The following is a 17749-nucleotide window of genomic DNA, read 5'->3' as shown; positions in this document are numbered from 1 at the left end:
ATTATTGTCAATAACAATACAACAAAGCATTATTTTTTGATATATCAACTTCGAAATAGTTCTCTGTCATTAGATTGCAAGCACTAAACAAAATAAATATAAAACTAAAATAAAATAAAATAACACATCTTATTTTTAGAAATATAAATTTAATATGGATATTTTATATTTTATATACTAATAAAAATTTATTAAAAGTGTTCAATAAAAAATATCTTGGCAAATCAACATCATAACAAAAACCTTAACAAAGGTAAAAGATCACGTTCCACGGACCGTTACAAAAGGCCTAAATTAAATGGTTTAATGACTATTTTAAAGATATTCTTATAAAAAGATATTTGAAGGGATAACAATCACCGAAATAGAAAAGTAATCGGCCGGCTATCAAAGTAATACAGCCTACAATAATTTTTTTATTACACATTTAATTAAAATAGTAAATCACATGTTCCCTGTCACTTTTTATATTTATTATTTGTATAATTCAAAGTTCCCACTTTCCTCTGTAAACGTTACCTTTTATTAAAATGTTACGTACAATCTATTTCTGAACACAATCTATTTCAGAGATCTATATCTACTTATCAAGGATTGTACATATGAAAAATTATATTTTGAAGAATATTTCCTGAAATTTGATGGCAGAGTTTGTCCTGCAATTCCATAAAATCAAATTCAGAAATATTCAAACCATTTTAAAACCATCTTATACAAGTTTTCCTGGTTTCAACTGTGGCCGAAACATTAAATTCCTTCAGACCGGTGATAAACATAATTAGATTAATGCAAATCAGCTAATAGAATCAGAGATCAGCGATTTCAGAAAGAATCAAATGATCATCAATATATGTTCCCTCACTGTACAAAAACTGTAACAAGGGCAGTATAAAAAAACTGAAAAATACCTCAGAGCTGTAACAAGGGCTTTACAAATCGAGTCTGTACAGAAAATCTATTCCACAATAAGAAGAAACTAACCTACAAATCGGATCCATCTTTTCAAAGCTTCACCTTGCATTTTCTTTTACCAATATTCAAACTGGTCCTAACACCGAGGCCTCCCACAACCAGATCACAGTGCACATGGAAAGTATACTTTAGGGTTTTCATTTTCCCAACCTTGAACTTCACGGGCAAATCCGCCTTCAAATGCAGAGGAATGCTCCCATCCACCCGCTGTGCATTCAGCAATATAATCTGTTTATTGCTGAGCTGCACGTCATTCCCGGCGAGAACAACAGATAAAGTAGTAATCGTTTTAGGCCCCTGGTAAAATGCAGGTAATTTGCCCCTGCAAAGCTCTGTACCGCTGAAGAAAATTCCAATATAGCTGCCATCAAGGTAATATATGCCGATCTTCCTGTTCGGATTCGTGGTCTTCGCCCCTACCACAAATTGCGACGAAACGGTGGCATCTGGGGCGACGGCAAAGCTCAAGATCTGGAAATTTTCGACGGAATATTTGGGCATTTTGGGCTTGAAGACGGCGTAGAAAATAACTCCAGATATGACAATGGCTATGGCGAAGAGCAACAGGATCTGAAATCCCAAAACGAAGCAACTGAGGCAGAAATTGCGGTGGAATTTGGGACGGCGAGAATAATATTTAGGGAGCTGTCCGAAGGGTTGCTTCTCGTATTCGGAATGGTGCACGTGAGGGCCTCCTCTTTCCTCCATGACAACCGATTTTGGCGCAGCAGTTCATTTTCTTGATCCATGGCCGCCTTATTTATGCCCTCCGCCGCGCGCAAATTTTACTGTGTATTTAAGCTCGCTTTCCCTTAACGAAAGGGACGAGATTCGAACATAGGACGGTGAACGGTTATACGTTTCAAGGGGTTCGTCTGGACATGCGTGTGTCTCACAGTGGAAGAGGAATAAGATACTTGACGGTGTAAACGGGGGTTGGTCAACAAATGTTGCGGGAGCCACCGTGTAAACTTTTTATCCCTATTCAGTCACATTTCACCGTTTGCTTTAGCTCAAAAGTTAGAATGATACTTACCCCCTTAAATCTTACCGATAGTGATTCTAACTTTTCATAATCTAAATAATAATTTTATGAGGTGTTAAGATATAAGCACTCGTTAATCTCTAGACAAAATGTACTAAAGACGACAAAATAGAAGAAGTTAAACATGTCTAAGCACAATTATTTTTTTCCAAACTTTTTGTCATTTTCAATCACAAAATATGCAGGTCATGAAGTGCGATTTTTATTTTTTAAAATTTGATTAACATTACAATTTGTACAGAGGATAGTCATGTCCTAAGATATATATGCTTAGTTTGTAGCACACTTACATCTCTCTAAGAAGTTAACAAATATACCTACAAAAACCAATTAAAGAATCAAAGTTTCTATTATACTTGAAATATAATTCAAGAAAAAAATTATATCTTTCTAATGTCAAAATAGAATCTCATCTTTTACAATGTTAATTATTATAAAAAAATTCATATTTAATCTTAAAGAATTTATGTAAAGATAGAGAATATATCATATTAATCTATATACCCATAAAAGAATCTTTCTTTCTTATTATATATGAAGTATTATTCAAGAATAGAAACAAGTCTCTTTTTATTGTCAAAATAGCCATGTACTCTCTTTTATAATGTTACATATTGTAAAAAAAAACTTATTTATATTTTAAAGAATTTATATGACAAGGAATATTCATCTTAGTTCATTATTGTATTTTTATATTTCTTTTACATTCTTTATTTCAAAAAAAAGATTAAATTATTTTCATATCATTACATGTTTAGCTTAAATATATCCTTAGACTTATTTTCTTGAGAAAAAGACAATTTCAACACAATAGTAAATAAATAAATTAAGATTTTAAAATCAATAAGCACATTAGTAAATTGAAATTTTATTTTATGAACTAAATGTAATGACTAGGCATGTTCATATCAATACTAGTAATACATAACTAATATTAATGTTGTATAGAATTTGATTTGGTTATATAAAATTAGGGTGTATAATTTGATAAAAGTTTAAATTGTGTGTGTGTGTGTGTGTGTGTGTGTGTGTGTGTGTGTGTGTGTGTGTGTGTGTGTGTGTGTGTGTATGTATGTATATGTATGTATGTATATACATACATACATACATACATATAAATATATATAGATATAATACTTCAACACTATATAAAAATTATATGTAGCATACGAGAGAATGATTTAGTAGAAAGTTGCAAACAATAATACCTTTGTATCCATCTTTGGTATATCTATTCTCATCAAGGCAATGTTCATTAAAACTTAGAGGAGCTTGGTAAATTTGGTCTTCTAGATCAACCCTTGATTAGATTAGACTTATGCTTATAAATGGATATAAAAAATGGTATTCTTAGGTATGTAGATGGTCTATGTGATTCTAATTTATTTAGACACATTACAAATTGAGGCATGCTCTAAATATTCATTTTTGGGACCCTAAAATCCAACATGATAATAAGTACACATTGAATGTCTTTAAAGACCAATGTACATTACAATATGTCACATAAATGTATACTAAGTCTCCTTAAAATTGCTAGCATGAAATGATAGGCTTTAATTTTTAATTTTTATATTGATTAATAGTTTCAATCCTAAATTAACTAAGGTTTACCCATGACAATGTTCTGTGTATGGAGATGGAGGCCAAAAAGTGAGACTTTTTTAAAACTTAAAAAAATAAATATTATTTTAAGGCACATAATATGAGTATGTTACAAAAACAAGTACAATTCATAATATGCTCACTTTAAGGATTAACTATGTAAATTGTTAACATGATATTAGTGTAGTGTATATACATTACAATCTACACAACTCAAATCCAAACTCTCATATCAAAATAAATTTGGATTGGATTTCCCAAATTTGAGGGCTACAACTAGATTTCAAATCCCTGAATTTATGTTTTTCAAATGAAATATAAATGTTGAATGTCCTCTTTAATATTCATGTATTCTAGGACACTATTCTATAAGAGGACTAATACATTTTCAAGCCCTATATTATTTATGTTAGTAGAGTCACCAATGGAATCACGATTCTTAAATCACTTCAAATATATCAAAACATCTCTTCTAAAAGAGAGAAATAAGAGAGAAATATTATATGATTATGACAACAACGAATTAGATGGATGTTGGACATGCAAGCAAATTAAGGTAGTAGCACTTCTCATGCTAGTCCTCAAAGGAGGGGAATGTAAAAACTTTTCAAACCTTCAATAAAATTTCAAAAATCAAACATAAATAAATATGATTATCATACATATGAAAACACAATCATTTATAGGGAAAACCCTTTTAGGAGAAAAATTCCACTCTTAAAGTTGCCTGAATATATTATTCTAAAATCAACATGATAATAATATACTTATAGATCAAACTTCCCACAAGACTATCACCAACTGGAAATTTGGAGATAAACACTACAAGACTCTTGCTCACAACCTTTATCTTGTGCACCTAATTTATGTTGATCCCTAGCTCTTGTTGTCTATTAGTGCCAAACAACTAGTCATTCATATGGAAGAGTTGGTCAGTCATCACTACGACTGAGCCATCCTACTAAGGCCAACCTATGTATATTGGACTTGTTTATATTTGAGTTGAAGTTGAGTTTTTTAATTAAAACTGAGCAAGTCTATGGTTGCTGAGTACTCCTATACAAGTCGAGCTTATCATAACACTATTTAAGTTGAGCTATTCAGAGTCAGTTCATGCCAAATCATACAATTTGTGCTAAGCACATAAAAGTCAAGGAAAACATGAAGATAAATTTTGACTGAGTGTCACAGTATTCATGTGCCGAGTAAGCCAATTTTGGTATATTTGTTTGGAATTGCACAAACACTGAGGCAAACCATTTTTTAGTTGACTTAATGCATGATTTAATGATCTTAGAGCCATTTAAGGAGATAATTTCACATTTTATAAAAGGACATCAATCCCTATGCAAGGTGATTAACCAACCGAAAAAATAGAGAGTATAAGCAACAAAAGTGAAGGATCTGGTTTGTTGATTTTGATCTATAAACTTCTCGAGTTCATTATAAAAAAGGCGTCCAACCTCTATTTTCAAGATGTGTGCATATGTGTGTATGTATGTGCAAGAGCAGTGAAGTTTGGAAGCTATAAGTGAAGTTTGAAGGTTAATTAGATGGAATGATTGAGCAGAGCAATGTAAGACATAATACAGATAAATCAAATTAGAGATCATAATAAAGAATCATAGTTTCTATTATACTTGAAATATTATTCAAGAAAAAAACTATATCTTTCTAATGTCAAAATAGAATCTCATCTTCTTTTACACTGTTAATTATTGAAATAAAAAATCATATTTAATCTTAAAGAATTTATGTAAAGATAGGAAATATATCATATTAATCTATTGATCCATAAAAGAATCTATCTTTCTTTCTTATTATATATGAAGTATTATTAAATAATAAAAACATGTGTCTTTTTATTGTCAAAATAGTCATGCACTATCTTTTACAATGTTACTTATTGTAAAAAAAAACTTATTTATATTTTAAAGAATTTATATAAGGACAAGGAATATTCATTTTAGTTCATTATATTACTTTTATATTTCTTTTATATTATTTGTTATAGAAAATGATTAAATTATTTTCATATCATTATATTTTTAGCTTATATTTATCCTTGTCCTTATTTTCTCAAGAAAAAGGTAGTTTCAACACCATAGTAAATAAATGAATTAGGATTTTAAAGTCAATAAGCACATTGGTAAATTGAAATTTTATTTAATGATGTAAATGTAATGAGTAGCCATGTTCAATATCAATGCTGGTAATAAAGAATTAATATCAATGTTGTATAGAATTTAGATGTATTTATATAAAATTAGTGAGTATAATTTGATAAAAGTTTAATTTTTGGTGTAGTTTCAAATTTTATATATACTGGATATAAGTTTTTAAATTATACTTGAACACTATATAAGAATTAGATGTAGCATACACAAGAATGATTTACTAGAAATTTGCAAACAATAATACCTTTGTATTCATCTTTGGTATATCTATTTTTATCAAGACAATGTTCATTAAAACTTATAGGAGCTTGTTAAATCTGGTCTTCTAGATCAACCTTTGATTAGATTAGCCTTATGATTATAAATGAATATAAAAAATAGCATTCTTAGGATGCAGATGGTCTATGTGATTCTGATTCATTTAGACACATTGAAAATTGAATTGTGCTCTAAATATTCATTTTTGAAACCCTAAAATCCAACATGATAATAAGTGCACATTGAATGTCTTTAAATACCAATGTACATTACAATATGTCACACAAATGTATACTAAATTTCCTTAAAATGGCTAGCATGAAATGATAGGCTTTAATTTTTTATTTATATTTTGATTAATAGTTTCAATCCTAAATTAACTAAGTTTTACCCACAACAATGTTACATGTGGAGATGGAGACCAAAAAGTGAGATTTTTTTATTAAAATTTTATTTTAAGGTGGATAATATGAGTATGTTACAAAAAAAATACAAGCCATAATATCCTCACCTTAAGGCTTAATTGTGTAAAAATTTAACATGATGTTAATGTAGTGCATTGTTGGAAACTACAATTGGAATAATTGTTATGTTGTTATTGATGTCAAACCTATTGGTGAGAGAATTTTCTATCTAATCTAAGTCTCATATCTATTTGATTAATGAATAGGATTTGAGAAGTTGTTCATAACAAAAGTATCTAGAGGAAAGGCTGAGTTATGAAGAGGAAAGTATAAATGGACACTTGATTAGTTGGACTTTGACAAGATAAAGTGACTGTTAAAATCATGTTGTAAGTGGAGAAGATAGTTACACTATGCCTTAAAGGTTTGATTTAAGACAAATCAAATGCATAGGCTTGACCAAGAAATAGAGCAAAATATTAACAAATTTAAAGTATATATTGAGTGATGCTAGTATCAACCGACTGGCACAACAAGCTGAGTAGAATTGGTGTTAACTGAGCACCAGTATTGATTGAGTGACAGTGTATGTGCCGAGCAAGAAATTTAGTAACGAATGAGTAACCTAGTGATGATTGAGTGTTAGAGTATGAGTTTGGCTGAGGAATAATATTTTAATAGTTTATGAGAAATCATAAACTCCAACCAAGTTGATTTCTTGGAATATGGAAAGCATGTTGAAGATAAGGATCAATGAGTTGGATATTTAATACTAGGAGAGGATTAGGTAAATGACCTAAGGAATGGATTCCAAAAGAAGTTTCTAGAAAAGAAGAGGATAAACAAGATGACAATTAGATACATTGTATGTGATGGATCTAATTGTAAACCCTAAGATCTATGGTGATGTTTAAATGAGTAAAAAACATAATTACCTATTTAATGAGGTACACGAGAGAAATTTCAATATGTTCTAGAGAGAGTAAAGAGTTGGAGTGGTTTATGATGTTATTGAGTGGAAAATCTAAGAAGACGACTAACACAAGTTGAGAAGAAGTGAAGAGTGATTGCTTGAAGGATTGCCAAGTGAATTAGAGACTGAGACGATAATGGCGACCAAACAACTAATCAATTTATGAGTTGAATTGATATTTGTACATGCAATGTGAGTTGTACTTAACTGATCAAAACCTTCTTTTACTTTCTAACCATTATAAATAGTATTTGAAATCCTTTAATCAAGGTTGACCTAATAGTCATATGTAAATCCTTTAGTAGGGTGACATTCTAATGGAATGTTCTAAAGTCCTCTAACAAGGCCACTCCTAATAGGGTGATTAAATTATTTAATAGGGTACATTTAACAATGTGTTTTGTAACCTTTAATAGGTTGGCTCCTAACAAAGCTCACTTCAGAAGAGTGAAAATTAGTGACATGTTGTTGCTGATTTTTCCCAAATTGGGTTTCCATGTTGTATCCTATTGTTAGACTTGTGTGGATGTTATTTATGGTGTTTTACTGATTAATGTTTACATTCTGCAAGTTTGTTATATTTAGGATAGTGAACAACTTGTTGATGTTGCTAAATGTTGACTATAGAGACCGAGCTATGAAATGATAAGATATGAGGTTGTTTAAGTAATCATTTGTTCAATTGGTACATCTGGACCTTGAATAACTAATTCACCCCCCCTCTTAGGTATTCTAAATATTCTAATAATTTGTATCAAAGCCTTAATGCTTGTAGAGAGAAGTTTGAAGGTACTCAAAGCTAAAGATCATGATGTACAAAAAGGAGGTACCAAGTTGAGCAAAGAGAATATTCATGTATTGCAAATGTCAATGAGGCTACATATAGTTGGTATTGGCAATGTTGCACTAGAGTTTCTAAACAATGCAAATGTGAATGTTGCTTCAGTCCTAAACTATTCTAAGTTTGATGACATAAAAGAATGCAAGAATGCAAAGGAAATGTGGGATAAAATAAAGAGCATTTATGGAGGAGATGATAATGTCTTGAGAACCAAATTAGAAAGTTTGAGAGGAAAATTTGATGAAATGAAAATGACTAAAGGTGAGAACATGGTTCACTACTAAGAAAGAATCAAAGAGGTTATGAATGTCATTAGAAGTGCCAACAAAAAGATTGAGAATGAAACAGTAATCAACAAGGTATTGAGAACTTTAATTTTTTTTTTTTATGCTATTAGGGTTTTTGCAATACACAAACTAAGATGTACACAAGGTAATGACATAACTCTGGAAGGTGTAATTGGTAGGCTTACTACATTTGAGATGTCTAATTTGACAATTACACTCCTACTACTATTGAATCTTATTTTAAATCACAATTGGTTCTTTGCAAGAAAGGAAAAGGAAAACATGTGAAAAGTGACAGTGATTCTTTTGATGATGAACTTGGTGAACTTAAGTCATTGATGGTTAGAAGACTTGGAAGAGGCAAAGGAAAATACAAAGGTAAACTTCCTATAATGTGTTTTTCATGTAACAAGGTTGGTAATATTACTACAAGATGTCTTGACAGAGAAGACAAGGATGAGAGAAAGGAAAGCAAGTAAAAAGGAGGAAGACATGACCAAGACAACAAGAAGAACAAGAACTACAAAGGACAAAGCTAAGAAATCTTGTTATATTGCTAGAGAAGAAACTGATACCGAGTCTAAAAGTAATGATGAAGAAATAGGCTATGTTTCTATTAAAGAAGATTCTGATGAAGATGAGAAAGTTGCATTAATCTCTTATGTGAATAAAAGTGATATATGGATAATTGAGAGTGGTTGTTCAATTCACATGATTGGTGATAGAAGCAAATTTGAGAACATTGGACCATATAAGGGTAGTTGTTTTGAATTTGGTAATGATTCTCTATGTCTTGTGAAGCATAAAGGATCAATACAACCGACCGATAAGATCAAGTGTGACAATGTTTATTGGGTTGAAGAACTTAACTATAGTTTGTTAAGTGTTTTACAGTTAACCAAATCAGGTTGCAAAGTTGAATTCCATTACAACAAGGCCAAAATATTTGATGTTGGTGGTAAACTAATTGGAAGTAGTGATCAAATAAGAGGTAATTTTTTCTATCTAGATTTATCTAGATGAGAGATGTTTGGTTATGGTGGAAGAGATTATGTTTTGTGAATTTTGACAATTTGGTTAGCATTAGTAAAATGAAAAGAGTAAGAGGTTTTCCAAAACTGAAGAAACCCTATAATGCTATGTATAAACAATGTCAATTGGAAAAAAATGAGAAAGTCTAGTTTTAAGAGAAAAACATATTCATATGTTGATATTTTGGAATTAGTTCATACCGACTTATGTGGACCTATTGCTGTTCAAATCTATTGTGGAGACAAATATTTCATTCTATTTGTTGATGATTACTCAGAATGATGATTATGATGTTTCTTAAAGAAAAATATGATGCTTTTTAGTTTTTAAAGTGGTCTTTGTCCAAAGTTGAAAAGGAGACAAGAAAGAGTTTGATGTTCTTGAGATCTAGCAGAGGTGATGAATTCATTTCCAATGCATTTAACATATTTTACAATGAAAGATGAATCAAAAGATAGATGTCAGCACCTAAGACCCCTCCTCAAAATGAAATAGTTGAAAGAAGAAATAAATTAATCATGTATTGTGCTAGAACATTGATGATGGAGAAAAATGTGTCATAGAAATACTAGAGAGAAGTTGTAAATACAACTATTTATATTTTGAACAGAGTGCAAGTCAAGAAAGGCACAAATGCTACACCTTTTGAATTATGGTATGGATATGCTCCTAATGTGAAGTATTTCAATTTTTTTGGAAGAAAATGTCACATACTTAAAGATAATAGAAATGTAAAATTTGATGCCAAAAGTGATGAAGGCATATTCTTAGGATATTTCACTAAGAGAAAATCTTATAAGTGTTTGAGATCTAATAGTAACAAAGTTTTGGAAAGTGCAAATGTGAAAGTTGATGAATATACAAAAAAGAATGAATTGAATGCAAGGCAGAACCTAAAGACTACAATTCATCCATATATGTGAATGATAGTGCTCCTAGCACTCCATGTGGATGAGAGAAAAAAGTTGCAGATCTACAACATACTAGGAATGCTGAGTTACAATAGCTAGTTACTGAGAAATAACTTGTGGGTGTCGAGCAACAAGGAAATGATGTATGTTTCATGAAGCTTTATGGTTATCATTTTATGTTGGCTAACCATTTCAGGCATAGTATTAGGCTCAATTTTCCCTTCTATCTTAGATAGTCGCTAGATAATTCCATACGAGCAATTCAAAAAGACCCGGATGGTGAACATGTGTGCCATGAGGGTTTAATGGTACTCATAATGAATTTATTGAAATCAAAGAGGGAAGACAAACCTAGACATAGTTTGAAGGCGGTTGAGTATGATACTAAGGGTAGTGTCTTAGAGAAAGGCTATGATTCAGATACTAAGGATGATGTGGGGGGGGTAGTCTAAGTTTTAAAGGGGGTATTGGTTGTAGTTATCAGAAGAAGAATAAGAAAGCTAAGGGGAGTGATTCTAACTAAGATAGTGATTTTGATGAGGGATGGAGGAGGGGCTCTAAGAAGAAAGGAAGTGGAGGAAAGGGTTCAGGGAGTAGGGGCCAAAATGAGGATAGGGTTTCGGTTCCCTTAGATGAGGAAATTCTTATTCACAGAATGGATAGGAAAAGAAAAATGACTATGGCTTAGGAGAAGGGGGTTGAGAAGTCCTCCAAGAATATGACTATGAAAAAAGTGAGTTATGGTGAGAAGGATCAATCCCTTGATAATAACATGAATGAGGGGGAGATGGGTGTTACTAAAGGGCTAATGGGTAATCCTAGGACCATTCTGAAGGAAATTGTGAACCTAAAACAAAAAATGTAGATTATTTCTAAGGATTTTGAGTAGATTAGTAAGACAACTAGAGGGGAACACACATTGGGTCAACATATTGACTGGCTTTCAGAAGTAATTGGTAATGCTGAAGAGGTGAACAAATTAATGAAAAAGGTCCCAATGTTTGAAGATAAAAACATGGTTTTGGAGAAGGCTAATACTAATTTTTAGAAGATACTGGAGAGTCTAGAGGACATAATGGGTACTATTGAAAAAATGATTAAGAAGATGGCTGATTAGAACAATAACATTTTAAAGACAGTGGCGGATAATGTTAGCAGTCTTATGAAAAAGGTTGAGAAGGATAAAGGGCATGATTCACCCACTATAACTGAGAACCAAGGACCAAGTAAGCACACAAGGGCTCATTCCAAGAAGGTTGGCGATGCAAACAGGATGGTGGAAATGAAGGTTACTGCAGAGAACATGCACATTCTAGTGGATCAAGCTGCTAACCTACTGCAAACTACATAGCTGTCTGGGTGCTGGCTTTTTGCTGTCCTTTTGCTAATTTTTTAAGCTTTTTTTTTCAATGGTTGGCCTCCTACTTTTTGTTTGTATTTGATCTCTATGAGGCCTTTAGTTTGCGTACTATGATGTTAGACTTTCTATGTTTCATCTTAGACTTCTCATGTTCTACTATTATAATTTCTTAATAATTTGTTAAAGGTTTTGGGTCCTTTAAAACCTATTTTTACTTAATCAAAATAGGGAAATGATGTCGAGTCATAGATAGAGGAAGCTAAACATCAAGAAGACAATGTCGATCATGTAGAACATGAACCTAAACCTGAACAAGAGAGAGATAATGAAGTTGAAATCATTTTTCAAGATGAACCTATTGAAGAAAGGAGAAGAAAATAGCCTATGTTAACAAAATATGTGAGAAGGCATCATGCACCTAAAAAATAATTAGAGACAAAGACTTTGTTGTTATGACAAGAAAAAGACTTAGAAGTGGTACATTCTTACTTTGTGAGTTTGAGCCCAAATCTGTAAAAGATGTTTTAGAGAATAAGGATTGGATACAAGAAATGAATGAAGAAATTGAACAAATAGGAAAAAAAAAACATGGAAACTAGTATCCAAACCTAAAGAAAAATGTTATTGGAACAAAGTGGGTGTTTAGGAACAAGCTAAATGAAAATCTTGAGGTCACAATAAACAAGACAAGTCTAGTATGCAAAGGACATGCACAAGAAGGAATGTTGATTATGGGGAGGCATTTTCCCTTGTAGCAAGACTAGAAGGAGTGAGAGAACTTCTTGCATATTCTTCTTATAAAGGATTTAAAGTATATCAAATGGATGTCAAATCTACATTTTAGAGTGGTACACTTAAAGAAGAAGTATACATAGAGCAACCTAAAGGATTTGTGGTTCCTAGAAAGAAAAATATGGTATGTGAGTTGTATAAAGCTTTATATGGTTTGAAATAAGCCCGTAGAGAATGATATGAAATATTGCATAACTACTTGGTGAAGATTGGCTTTACAAGAACAAATGATAACAATAATCTATACTTGAAGATTGGCAAGAACAATGAGGTATTTCTATCTAATTTTTTTTTGATGATATCATATTTGGAGGTAAGGAATCATTACACAAATAATTTACTAATCAAATGAAGAGGGAATTTGAAATTTCAATTTTTGGTGAGATCAAATTCTTTGTTGGCTTACAAGTATATTAAATGAAGCAAGATATCTTCATTACTCAATCCAAATATATCAAGGAAATACTAAAAACTTTTGGAATGGAAGATTTAAGACTTATTGTTGACAATAGTGTGGAAGTCCACTTTTCCTTAAGAAATTAGAAGACATCTTTATAGTCTTCATTATTCTTTAGCTTTGTCCTAGATATCTTCTCATGCATGGCACACAACATCACTGAGTAGGCATGCATTACCTTGATAGAAAATTTGTTAGTCTTCAATTCTCCTATTGAAGTTGTAGACCTTGTTGGAACAATTGATTAATTGTGTATTGTCTTTGATGTTACACAAAATGTCATATCATTACTAGTCAGTGTATGTTGAGATCACTTGGGCATTAAAGACAGTTTTCTATGTCTATCGAGCATTCCAAAGTTTGCCTAGTTCAAAAGATAGTTGCTACGCCCTTAATATTATTGTATATAAGGTTATGAATAGTCAACTTGTGGCTATATAAATCATTAATTATGTTGGAAATACAAATGGGAAATATATACTTCTGAGGGTGGGGGGGGGTGAATCAGAACTTCTAATCTTTTAACTTCAAAGCAATACATGCATGAACATATTGAAATAACATGTAAAGTAAATGCATCCACACAAACACTTGACACTAGATATGATTATCCAAAAACCCTCCAATGAGAAGGTAGAATTGTGGGGGTGGGGGATGACACCCACAATTCTTCACTACTACAGTAATAAAGCATCACTTGTTAAGGTTACATAGTTTGACCATTTTAATGATCTGCCCTATGAAAGGCCTACCCTATTAAAGGCTTACAAGGATTGTTAGATCCTACCTTGTTAAAGGATTTTAATAACCTGTTAAAAGTGTACATGTTCAAAATATTTTAGAACATTCACTTGGAATGTCACCCTATTAAAGATTTCACAATGACTATTAAGTCAACCTTAGTCCAAAGGATTTCATCCTGCTGATACAATTGTTAGAAAGTAACAATAGAATGTTTGATCTAATACACTTACAACTTTTCCTTGCTGATTTTAGATCATAATTCTATCCATCTTGATCCTCTTGATTTTTTATATTAATGCTATATGGCTTCTCCTCTATTCTGCAAAATGATTCTACAATTCTTTCGCACTTCTAAGTCACCTTGAATGTTTATTGGTCAATTCACCCCTTTCACATCCTTTAATTCTTTGATCACATCACTTCCTTGCATACACATACATACTAAATTATGGGGCTTCGTCTCCCTTTAAAAAGAATTTGGTAGCTTAGGGTTAGGTATGAATCTATGACTGAGATTCATTCATTTTCTCGCTCAATTCCTTCCATTTTTCTAATTGGTTGCATGTTGATTGCACAAGGAATTCAAATAGATTCGATCTTATCTTCAAAGCTTGAAGATTTATCCATAAGTTAGCTAAAAAATGGTTTACATAGTTGTTTGTACCATCACAAACAACTAGGTCCATTTTGTGTTACTCGACACTTGATAATACTAATGCTCGACACTTACTATAATTCTGTCTTGCTTGGCACTTGAACTTTCTCAACATCAACTATTCACTTGGCACTTGAATTGCTTGGCACATGAGTGACTCGACACTCATTGCAACTCAACATCTATACATATTATACTTGGCATGTGTACTAGCTCGACATGACCTTAGTAAATATCTTAAGTGTGTTGGCACTCAATTACCAAAACCAATTTGAGATCAATAATCTCCCCCTTTGACATGAGTGTCAAAAACACTTAATTGTTCATAATGAATATAATCTCCTCAAGTATAATACATTTACAACTTGGCATATATACAAAACTTCAAAATTTTCAAAATTCTATAATAGACTATATGCTTCAAAATTTTCTCAAAATTTTGTGTAACTCCCCTTGAGTTAATGTGCCTAATGTGCTCGAAATCTCTTCTCTTTTTTGAGTATATTTTCTTCATGCTAATAGTCTTTGTCTTCCAAATTTTTGATACTCTATTTCTATCTGATATACTCTATTTTTTTTGTTTTCTCCCCTTTTGCTTGCTCTCCCCCTTTACGAGTCTTCTCCCTCTTGATTATCTCCCCCTTTCATATATTTATCCCCCAAAATATTTCTCCCTCTTTTTGACACTGATGTCAAAGGGTCTATACACTGATTGTGTATTTGTACAAAAAGTTCTTATGGAATTCCATTATAATCTTCAAAGCAATATCCCAATTGTCTAATGGAACATCTAAGGACTTGATCTAGATGGTTGTCTTTGCTGCAAGCTAAACTAGGCCATCCAATGTTGAAAGATTGGGATCTTTCTTTAACACTATTTCTACATAGGCTAGTTCTTTTTGGAGTGTTTCCATATGGGGGGTAAGGGAGGCTTGTATATTAATCAACTTGGCTATTATGTTAACCTCTTATACTATTAACACAGTTAGTTGATTTTGTGTATGAAGCACTAAATGAAAGTGCTTCTCAATTTGAGCTAGATTTTGGGGCAGTTGTATACTTGAAGTTTTCAAGTTTTTTTCTAGACTCAAAATTCTGTGGCTCATTTCTTGTGTGAAGAGTGTGGGATCACACAATTTTGTGTACAATGAGAATAAGTTCTCAAGTATTTTCTTCACTTTCTCAATTTTGTTAGCCAAATCAACTTGTGATAGTGCTATTTCACCAGATATCTTTTCATTAACTTTCCCTTGAAATTTCTTTTCAGACCATTCCATGAGTTTAACATTGGTATCTTGGTCTTTATTGGTCACCTGTTCAACAATTATTGATAGTTGTTCTAATATGGGCTTTGATTAATTAGTTGTTTGCAAGTTGAAGACATCTAAAAAGATGTCTTTGATCTCCTGAAGTGCTTGCCGCTATTTATACTCTTTCTTGAGTATCTCTTGATTTTTCTTTCCCTCCAATGCTTCTTGCATTATGTTTATCTATTATAAGGTCGTTGTTACATAATCATATTTTGGTATCACTATGTCTTCATCTAAAAGTGCATCACCATAGTGAAATACCTTTGCAACCTTTGTTGAGTTTGAGCCTGATGCTGAAATTTGCAATGGTATTGCATTAGTGCTCAGCCTCTGAAGGACTTTGGTAGGAGTTCCAATTATTGGTAATTTACCAATGTTTTTATTTCTTCTTGCTCCTTCTCTTTGGGTATGTCCTTCTCTTCATCAGATCTACCTTGGTCAATTATGATCAATTGAGGTGCACCTTGTGTTTGTGCATTAGGTATAGAAACATCTATCTATCTTGCTTGTTCTTTTGTTGGCTCCTTTACTTCTGCAGTATAAACTTCATCAACTTTTGTAGTAGTGTCAGCCTTTGTAGATTTATCCTCAGTTTGTATTAATGGTTGAGTACTGATAGCCGTAGGGATGGTAGAAGGTGGTTCTTGTGTGTTCACCTTTTCCCTTATTATGTCAGCTACTGCTTTCTGTAGTTCATCCACACTGATCAATACAGGATTTTCACATAGCCTTGCTTGTAATGTGGATTGGGAAAGTATCTTTTTCAAATCCTCTACAATTAATGGATTGATGTTGTGAGGTGATTTATCAAGAACATCTTTCACTATTATTGTCTCTATAGTTGTGTTTGTGTCATGTGGAGGGCTCATGGCTAGCAATTGTGAATCTTCCACATTCTGTTTTGCTTTCTGCTCATTAGCTGTTGCAATCTCATCTTTCTTTTGTTCTGTCTCCTCCATAGTGGTGTCTTCTTTCTCTTTTTCTATTTCTTACTCCTTGTCTTCACCTTCTTCCTCATTGTTTCTTCCCTCAAAGGGATCTGCTTCTCCTTCTTTGATTGTTGTTAAACCATATATTAACCTCCACATTTTTGTGGATTTCTTCACAACATCTTCAATTTTATTCTACAAAATGCTAAATGCCCTGTACTTTGGTGCAAATCTACTACCATATTTATTATTTGCCTTAGTTATTTGTCCTTTTAACAATTCTAGCATTACTTTTGCTAATGTAAATTCTCTTATTTCTTTCTCCATGTTTAGGCAATAGTGCCATTTATTCTCAACAATTGTATACAAATCTTTAGGCATTGTGTTATCAAATTCAAAAGGAGTGTTCTTGAATTTTGCATTATAGCATATACAGATTCTTCAATCATGTTTTGGTCTTCTCTACCAAGTTTGCCAAATTCAATGTTTTTCAAACATGTCAAATCTGCATTATCTCTAACATTATCACAAATGTTTTCTAAATCAGATTTGGGAGCATGACTTACCATTCTAAAATGGCTTGTGTCCTCTGACTCTGTCTTCTCATCATCTGTCTCTAGTTGTGCTACATATTTTCTTCTTGGTTTCTTTTGCATAGGACCAATTTTCTCAATAGCCTTATTCTTCTTCTTTGCCTACTTGACCTTGGCCTTTTGATTAGTTGCCTTTGTAGTGGCTCTTGTTGCTAGAGCTGTAGGCTTTGTTGCACTAGTTTTTTTAGTTTTCTTTCCCTTTGGTTGTGCAATAGGTTGTGTCTTGGCTTTCCTTTTCTTTTTTTGTGGCTTTGCTGGTGCTTCCTCAACATCTTCTCCCTCAACACCTTCTTCTTCTTGATCCTCACCCATGCCTTGGGTCAACACAAGAGGTTCTTGACCTTATACTTCTTCTTCCTCTTCTTCTTCTTCATTATCTTCTCCATCATTGCCTTCTCCAAACT

General features: G+C 32.2%; 1 protein-coding gene across 1 annotated transcript; it reads right to left on the bottom strand.

The window, feature by feature from the left end:
- Positions 1-820: 820 nt before the first annotated feature.
- On the bottom strand, positions 821-1815 carry LOC149547212 (NDR1/HIN1-like protein 6). Its single transcript, XM_089791552.1, has one exon. The coding sequence runs from the start codon at positions 1678-1680 to the stop codon at positions 1003-1005; it is 678 nt and encodes a 225-aa protein (XP_089647678.1). The 5' UTR covers positions 1681-1815; the 3' UTR covers positions 821-1002.
- Positions 1816-17749: the final 15934 nt, after the last annotated feature.

Source organism: Cupressus sempervirens, chromosome 7 (genome assembly GCF_028749045.1).
Source record: "Cupressus sempervirens isolate cs-2001-9-10 chromosome 7, ASM2874904v1, whole genome shotgun sequence".
Lineage (NCBI taxonomy): Eukaryota > Viridiplantae > Streptophyta > Pinopsida > Cupressales > Cupressaceae > Cupressus > Cupressus sempervirens.
Note: the sequence above shows the minus strand (reverse complement) of the source record. Positions and strands in the feature narration are given on the sequence as shown.